At 37.4% G+C, this 9,506-nt stretch overlaps 1 protein-coding gene across 1 annotated transcript in view; it reads left to right on the top strand.

The window, feature by feature from the left end:
• MGMT (O-6-methylguanine-DNA methyltransferase) overlaps positions 1 to 1,246 on the top strand; it is a 44,481-nt gene extending 43,235 nt beyond the window's left edge. The window contains exon 4 of the mRNA XM_025206717.1: positions 58 to 1,246. Coding sequence (XP_025062502.1) covers positions 58 to 117 — 60 coding nt within the window. The 3' untranslated portion in view covers positions 118 to 1,246. The remainder of the gene's footprint in view (positions 1 to 57) is intronic.
• The last annotated feature ends 8,260 nt before the right edge of the window (positions 1,247 to 9,506 follow it).

Here is a 9,506-nt window from a genome sequence, read left to right on the forward strand (position 1 = left end):
AAGACTTTTATTCCTTTGATTACAGTTGTTAGAATTTTTTTTCTTTTTGTATTATAGGAGAAATTTTGGTCCTTGGGAAAGGGAAGTCTTTTGTCTTCCTCATATGTTTCACCCTAAACAAAGGAGGACCATCTTGAAAGAGATAGTAGTTCAGTCTCTATGGCTCAGTCATTCCTTTTCCTGTCTGCTGACACTGCCAAGAGTGACATTTGTGACAGCAGCTTTTGTGACCTGCTTCACTGGGAACTGGCCTGAAACCACCAACTCATTTCATGTAGACCACCGAACTGCTATCTGATCGGATGGACTTTTGGCCACTAACAATCTAAGCTTTATTTTGGCCACTGGTCTGTGAATGAGACTTCATAACCCATTATCAATCACCGAGCTGTCCGATTGTGTGTTCTGAGTCTGTTGTTGAAGTGTGGGGAAGGCAGAGCAATGGCATTTTTCTCAGATAGAATGTTTAGTATTTTGTATGTGGACTTCACTTGCTCCTGGAGAGGAGAGAGACTCCTTTTTAGGAATGTTGCTGATCTCTTCTCTTTCCCAATTTTAATCCCTTACCTCCTATGCCCAAAACCTGATGCTTATTTCCCCCTGCAGAACTGAATTTAGGGTTTCTTTCCTACTCCTATCAGTTGCAGTTCTTAAACAGCCAGAAGTATCAGTGAGAAATATTTCTCCACTCCCCGCATGGTACAAGTATACTCTTTTCCATAGACTTCTCAGGTGCCCCATATCAGCCCTTTACATTGCACCTAACACTCCCGTGCTGTAAATGACCACTTGATTAGCCCTTAAGTTAATACAATCTCTCAGCAGAGGCAGGGACATATCATTTCTCGCACCCTGCTTCTCCAGCCCCTTTTGTTCCCTGCTGTCCTTGCACACTCTTTAACCACCTTCCCTGGGTTCTCTGTCTGCTCATAACTGATTGCTGTTCTTTGGACCTAGGTATGCACTGCTTCCACAGTTAGTTGCAGTGAGAGCTAGGGGGTAGGGGAGTACATAGTATTCACCATAAACAAATCATAGGAAGGAATAGCCTGTGGAGCCCGTCTGTACTGTAGCAGTTGCTTCTGCAGGGTGCCCTAGCCTTACTGACCCCCAAGCAGGGCCTGCTGGGGGGCGGGAAATTTAGATCTATAAGTAGATGCAAGAGTTGACCACAAGTAGCACAATTCATAATAAACTCAAGAAAAGGCAGACAAATATTTCACAAACCTTATTTTTATTTTATTTTTTTCAGCTCCCTATTATAATACCATGCCACCGAGTGATTTGCAGCAGTGGACAGACTGGCAACTATACAGGAGGAAATCATTTGAAAGAGTGGCTTTTGTCACATGAGAAGCTTCAGAAAGAAAAGTTAGCATATTGATGCAGTTCAGCCACAGCTGTTATACAGCCAAAACACATAACCAAAGATACTTGGCTTATAACAAGCTTTCAGAACACACAGTAGAATTCAGGAAAATGGTAAATATTTGAGTGACATATAAATATAATACAACATCCGAAGTGAAATGTGTGGTGGCACTACTATATTAAAAAAGCTGGATGTGTCCTAGGGGACGCAGCTTGTATGCCCTTTCTTGTTTTTACATTTTACAGCAGAATGAGTACAGCGGACTGTGCCTGTTGTGCATGTATTTTGTTCCCATCTCCAGTCCTGTTTTGTTCTATTTTTAATGTCCATTAAAGCAAGGATAAGGGAGTGGGAGGGGCATGGCAAATGTTAGGTGCAACTGCCCCTCTAAGGAAGCATCTGGCTCACAGAGGGGACAGCCGGCAGTCTAAAGCCTTTGCGTGTTTCTGAGAGCAAAATGAAATGCAAAAGCTACAGCACACACCTCCCTATTCCTGCCCAGCTTTGTATTTGTCCAGATTGAAAAGCTTGTACCTCTGCCAGGATTGGTGCCCAAGATTCTCCTGTTTTCTTTGATGTTTGAACTGTTGAAATGATGTTTTACGTAAACAGTTGTTAATGAAACACATTGAGAATCATTCAAAAGGAAATGGCTATTGAATTGCCTATTCACAGCTTTTCTTTTCAAATTGTTAAAGATGCTTAAAAGATATGAATAAAAATTATTTTGTCTTTATTAACATTGCAGATCGTAGGTAGAAAAATAGATGCTGATAAAGTACTTTATGCTAAAATAAATGTTTCTTTCAAACTAAGCAATTGTTAAGTTGCAGTAGCGTGCTGAAAAAATTGGAAGTGTAATTCATTTCAGTTATCTTTCTAATCAGTAATTCTCTAATTTTACGTAACATTTTGTTTTATTTCACTTTTCATAATCACATGTTATTCAGTAATCTCCTTTGTAAGGGACAAAGCTTTATTTTGTGAAGGTTATCCATGGAATATACAGATAGTCAAAGGCTATTGAAGCTAAAATTTCTGATTATTTAAAAAAAAAAAGATTCTTGTAAAAGAGTTGTAAATTGTTACACAAAAATACCGATTTTTTTTTTTAATGCTTTATCATATTGTTATAGGTGTCTCTTTTTTAGAAAGCTTATTGCTAACAAAGGAATTTTATATTGCAATATGTAACTTAGCAAATATGGTAGTATCAATATTGTAGAATTACTTAATTAAAATTGTTTTGCATATCCACGTGTCAGGCTGTATGTGTGTAAATAATACACAGTGCGTGATATATGGAGAAAATAAACTATACCCAACTGTACAATATAAGGCTGTATTTTTATCAAGGGTTTCTGGTGGCAATATAAACCACGAAAGCAAAGCTCAAGTGGTTTGTACATGTCACTAGAACCGTGAGATAAAAAATATACCCTTATAATATGTACAGTTTGGGTGTATTTTATTTTTTATAATACCAACAAAAGAACATGATGCCTAATGTAAACTTGAACCTTTTTTAAATATTACATCACTAGCTGCTTCTTTATAGTTATTTGCATGTGTTCTTCTACAGTGTATCATTTCTTATTCTTCCATTGAAGTAGTAAATGTGGCTAGTGTCTGTAAGTTCAGTAATGATAAAATATTTAAAATCTGGAAAATCAACTTTTTTGCAAAATTTCATTCAGCCTCCGGTTCTTTGCTTGCAGCTTTCACTCTCAAATATTTGCAGGTACATTTTTTGTGTCTACAATCTTTTGCAGGTGCATTTGATGTCATTTAGGTATATAAGCATCAGGTTGTACGTTGGCACTTGGATATCTAAGCACCACCAGCTCAGCCTACTGCTCTTTGTGCTGATAGAACTAGGGGCCAGTAAAGTGTTAATTTGAACACTGTCTGAGGTATCAGTTATTAAGATTTGTCTGCTTGTACTGTAAAATATAAGGCTATAAAAAAAGATTTACACATAGTTTGTCTATATGAGTAAAAATATAATTATAAAATAAATGGTTTTGACCCTGATAATTTTATTCTGATTTTTCCCTCTATTGAAAAAGTAGCGTTGGGAAAATGATTTTACTTGTCTAGAAGATAGTGAAAGCTGAGTGGAAAAATACTGCAGGGATATACTAGGATAGCATTAGTTTTGGCTATACAGGAAGGAGCTGTAGAATGATAATAGAAATTTACTTATAAGCCAAGAGTTTTGTTATCTGAACAGAATACATTTATGAGCTTGCATACTGATGTTTATTTTTGTGTTGTAGGCCAAGCAGCATATTCTTTGTCCATGTGTTTTCCAACAGAGGGCACTATAGCTTAGAAGAATTAGATGCATGTGTTTTACAATGTGTTTAGGAGACCCTCATTCACCACTTTTTTTCTACTGTTTAAGAATGAATTTGAAAATGAACAGCAGAGTTGAAATCTCTGAGCTGCCTTATTTGCAGTGCTTCAGACAGTCTGCCTCAGGAATTAGCTGTCTAGTAGTATTACAGGCCTGCATTCTGCATTCCACGTATGTATTGTGAAAGGTGCTATAGTTAGATAGTAAGATGAAGAATGGCTTTTCTTTACCAGTGATTTCAGAGATTGCTAATGATGCCCAAACTGCATACTCGTGTGACCGACTAATGAAGGGTGCTATGGCACTAGAACCTCTAGGGGTTCAGTTTCAAGAAGTAGATTCTATAGTGCTGCTTAGGTGTACTGTTAACATTCTTCTTTTTTGCATTAATAATGCTGATTTCCATTAATCAAATCTTGATTCTGTGGAGTTCTCTCTTTTGGCAAGAGGAGCATCAATGATGAAATGCTTAGAACAACATAACTGAGCTATCAAGAATGTGTACACATCATTCGCTTACATGAGCACTTTGCCATGCGAGGAACAAAAGGTATGTCATGTTGCATACCAGTGTTTCTGATTTATCAGAAGCAACTTAAAAATAATTTAGCAGAAAAAACAAAACCGAGAAAGGCTGGGGTTTGTTTTTGGCCTGCCCTTGTTGTGTCATAGCAGTACAAAACCAGTTTTCTGTTTTCTGTCTCTGAGGGTTTTCTCTGCCCTGTCATAACAGTCTTGATATATGCCCTGAGGTTTCCACTGAAGAAGGCAGCAGCATGGTTCAAACTGGCATTGTTTTGTACAGCCCTAAATACAACTATGAGAAGCCAGTAGAAATGAACATGAAAAGCAGTCACTGGAGTAGCCTACAGCTCATTCTGGCTAGAGGTTATAGCATAGTTTATCAAAATATAGCTAAAGAAAAAGTATTAAAATAAAAAATAAAAACATTTAAAACCCTAGAAACAAGAAAGCTATGTTCTTTTTTACTTGGAATTGGGTTCCACTGACCTATCAAGTTTCCTCCCATTCAGCCTTGCAGTGCTTTGAACTGCTGACATTGAGACACTGTGCAGCCAGGCACGACAGCTGGCTCTGCAGCATCTAATACCAACACATGCTGTTTTAGCCCATTTCCAGAGACTAAGATAATGAAAGATTCAAAAATAATATTTGTTTTGGCGGAACTACATTTATAATGAAATAGATGCCCTTGACCATGGAAGAAACTGAATTTTGCAATGGGTCATTCCTTTCCTCCTCTATTTTTCCCCTCCATACAAAGACTACTCTCCTGCAAGCCAAAATCCAGTAGAAACGTTTTGGAAGAAATGTCTGTACTTCCTGTTTCAGATTTACAATAAAAATGCAGCTACACTAGTTGTGCTGTTTTATGCCCAAATGAAAAATGTAGATTGCATCCTATGTATCAATACCAAATAGTAAAGGGCCTTAGGCTAAAGGATTGTTACAGATCACTTTCATGCAAGCACAGTTTGTCAAGTAATGAGCTCATACAGTAAGCATCTTAAACAGAAAACTGATTCATTATAGTTATAAGGGCATTTTTAGATATGTGCCCAAATTCTATTCACCCTATTCACGCAAGCAGTCCCATTGGAATTAGTGGGACTGCTCTTCTTATCAAGGCAAGAAGGTTTTAACCCATAAAGTTTCCATTTCATTCTTTGTAAATAATTATGTGCCAGATCATGCTGTGTTCACCTCTAGGTTCTTTAATTTGGTACTTGATGGTAACTTTATATTATATACTTTAATTAAAAAAGTGGTGCAATTCGTATGAGCAATATTGTTACTGTCAATATGATCCACATAATATTAAGTTACAGACATACTAAAAACTAAACAGTAACTTCATACTATTGTTTTTTGTAAATATCACAGATACCTTTTATCATTTTTCACAATGTCTTAGCAAAATTTGAATGTGAAATATTGATAGAGCTAGCTATAACATACAATATAGGTCCATTTTGCATTCTGTATTGTTGGTCTGTATTTATTTCTGAAAGTACTTGTTGTGAAAGGAGGTATTCCAGAACTTACTTGCTTTTTAAAAAATGCAATAAAAGAATAAAACCCATAAAAAGAAATTGCTTAAAAACTTAAAGCACTGTAATCCAATGGGAGTCCTGTAAGATTTATGTACTATTTCAAGAGTAATTGCTCAGTAAGAATCTTATAGGAATGTAAAAATCCTTGAAGAATTGCATTTACAGATTTAATTGTAATTCCTTATATTCTTAAAGAAATCAAATATAATTGTATTTAAAAGGCTTCTCTTTAATACTCTTCTCCCCTTGTTTAGTCACTGTATACCTTCCTTATGTTTTACTGTGGCTGGCTTTAAAAACAATGGAAAATATTACTGACAGTACACTCAGTTGCCATTGAAGTGGGCAGGATATTTCAGTTACACTGATGTGCAAATCGGTCATACAAGCTTTATAGCTTGTCAAAGGACTCTGTGCTATTTTTGTTTCAAATAACATACATAGTGTATGAGTAATAAATAAATATGCTTAATACAGGACATGGAAAAAGTAGGATGGGTTTTTCTCCAGTTCTCTCCCACAGATTTTTTTTTTCCAGAAACCCTACCACAATAAAACTTCCCCTCTTCTATGTTCTTAATAGTCTTAATGTTTGGGGTCCTCTAGGCTAATGTATTTTGATGATATTTTTTCTTTTTATTGTGTGCTATTCTTTAGCCAGGGAGAACATTTTATTACATCAAGTTGTTTTAGGATTTAAATAGATTTTTTCTTGCTAAAGTAAGTTGCCTGTTTGTGCATGTGTGTTTTTTCCTCCCTCCTGTTCAGTGGCTTTTGATTAAAAAGTTGGTGTTTAAAAAGCTGAAGTTAACATCAATTTTATTCTTTATCAGTTTTGGAGACACAAAGGTTTGAAATGAGCTCTGTACAGAATGCTGATCCAGAACAGCCTCTGGTCTGTGTGAAGTAATGTGTAGGTGGCAGTTAAAAGCAGGGGCCAGAGACTGGAGAAACTGCAGGTACTGATGTGTCTTTAAGTGACTAAGGGCAGTAGTCCAAAGTCTTCTGGACCAAGTGGCACCAGCTGCAGACAGATGGAGAATGTCTGGGCTCCATCACCCTCAAGTCTGCTCAGACAAGGATCTATATATTAGGGTGGGAGAGTGGATAAGAAAGTAAGAAATGGTAGCTGTGTGGTAAGGTGAAAATTGACATGAGCACAGTGTACTGGCAGTGCCTTTGATTGATGAAAGGATATTGTTAACAAGCCTTTAAAGTTTCTCATTAATGTTTTTTTCATTGAAAAAAGCCACAAGAAAAAAATTCCACATGGACAGTAATTAAGATCGATCCCATACAGTATGTTTAGTTATCAATTTTTAAAACCTCTTTAAGTACCTTATTTAGTTATTTTAAACAGTGCTTTTTATTTGTTGCAGTGAGTAGTCTTGAAAAAGCTATAAAATTGGGTTGAGAAAGGTGCAAAATACAGAATTTCATGTAGCTATTTTTTTAAAATACTGTGATCAAGTAGATTTGCATTTAAGTTATAGGAAACCAGACACCAGTAGGCCAAATTCACTGGTATTCTTGGATGATTTGAGTCACAGGAAGAGCACATAGGAGTCATTGTGTACTATTTTGTATGGTCCTGTGTCTGTAATATGCAAAGTATGTTGGTTGAATTAAGACACACCATTCTTCTTTCTATGAAGTTATCACTTTGATTACTGTAAGTACACTGAAATAATGAGGTAGTTATGAGTTATACATTCCTGAGTCACTAAATGGACAGTAGTCTGCCAAGTTGATGGGATCCATGGGAATATTTGATCTCTGCACAAGTCTTGACCTGATCCCAGCACAGTACTTTGTGACAGGCTACAGGCAGGAGCAGATCCAGAGGGGCAGAACCCAGATGTTCCCGCGGTGTGTCCAAGTCTGAAAGGGGGTTGCAACCATGGTGGTGCGGTTGCACCTCCCTTTCAGGCTGGACCACATCTTGGGAACCTATGTGGACTTTAAAAAGTCCCCAAAACAGGTGAGAATCTCCCCCTTCCCCTCGTGCTCCAAGTCACAGCCTCTCCCCTTCCTGTCTTCCCCACCTAGCACTGCTGCTTCACCTGCTGTCCCTGGTCAGGGAAACCTACCACTCCTGGCTACTCCAGCAGAACTGCTCAGGAGCTAGGTTCAGCTGAGACAGCAGCAGCAGAAATGGGCAGTGGGCAGAAATGGGCAGCTTTCCAGAGGGACCAGACAGGGTGTGGGAACCCCCTGCCCATCACCACTGTCCCAGTTGAGCCCAGTCCCCATGCAGCCCAACTGGAAGAGGCAGAAGCTGCTCTAAAGCTTCCCCCACTCTAGGGAGAGCAGGAAAAGCAGCAGTGTTAGCAGGGTGGGTGAAAGGGGAGGTGAAACAATTCTGAGCACTCTGAGCCCAAAGGCTCCTGCAGCATGGTCTGCCTATACCAGTGGGTTGGGGAAGGGGAGGTAACTGAGCTTTCTTCCCCTACTCCTAGATCAGCTCCTGGCTACACGGTTATTCAGGTTACGGGAGTAGGCAAACCACTACAAAATTACTTCAGTTTGGGTCTGTAATTTAAAGAATCATTAAAATGGCCAATATTTAATTAAAATAACTATAAACTTAATCCCAAAAATGAGAAGTCTTGGTAGTCACTGAAAAGCAGGAAGCAATCCATTAACTTTACAATAATAATACTTTCCATCTTTCAGGTGATTGCCAGAACTACTTGATCCAAAATATAAAATTTTACATCTACATTGAGAATAGGCCATTCTAATATTTTTTTAGCTTTTTTCTTTAATTTCAGTTTGTGCTTATCCTCAGTGAAGAGTGCCCTCAGTGCAGCTCTCAAATTACTCTTAAGAGTGAACTCCTTTTTTTAAAAAGTGAGATAGAAGGGGAGGATGAGGGAGAAGAATGTGGCAGCAATTTTTTTAATGCTACTCATCCACAATTTGATTCAAGTTTTTAATAAATCTAGTGGGTTGGAGAAAGTGCCATTAAGCTTATAGTAGGAAAATGTGATATTTTAAAATAGCTTTGCTTTTATACGTGTGGCTTTGTTGTGGCCACTGAGCTGATAGATAGCTTGATGCACAGATTATGGTCAGGATATTAAAAAATGGGAATCTAAACCTAGGCTTCTAAATCCATATTTAGGTAACTTGGCAGATTTTTCAGAAGTATTTATGCAAAAGTAAGTTGAACTTTTTCATTGTTGGTTTATATATTTGGAGGACAGTAGTCAAGTAATAGTCTCACAAAATAACTACAAAAACTGTTTCTTTACATAAATATTGTTAAACTATAAAAAAAAAAACCCTCTATATTCAACGAGGACTAATACCATTATTCTTTCTGAATGAAGTAATTGTAAACAAGTTTGATCATGGGGTCATTGTCTAAATATCTCAAACACTATTTCATGTGATCAAATAATGCTTCACCCATGATATTTCTGCACTTTAGGGGTGCTCTAGGTATAGCTGTAAAGTAGCTGGAACAGAGAGCAGCTTGCACTGTAATCTGCTGTATTAACTTTAATATTTGGTGTTAGAAATGTATGCAAATATTTCTTTTTTATTCTAACAATTAGGTGAAGACTCAACCTTTTTTAATACAGACTCTGATCAGACAGCACGTGAACACAGGCCCCCAGAAAGTCTTGTGAATTTACTCACCATGCTGTCATGCTTGTGGCTTGGTATATTCCATAACAGTTTCCTAATTCAG

This window comes from Alligator sinensis, unplaced genomic scaffold, assembly GCF_000455745.1.
Source record: "Alligator sinensis unplaced genomic scaffold, ASM45574v1 scaffold1055_1, whole genome shotgun sequence".
Classification (NCBI taxonomy): domain Eukaryota; kingdom Metazoa; phylum Chordata; order Crocodylia; family Alligatoridae; genus Alligator; species Alligator sinensis.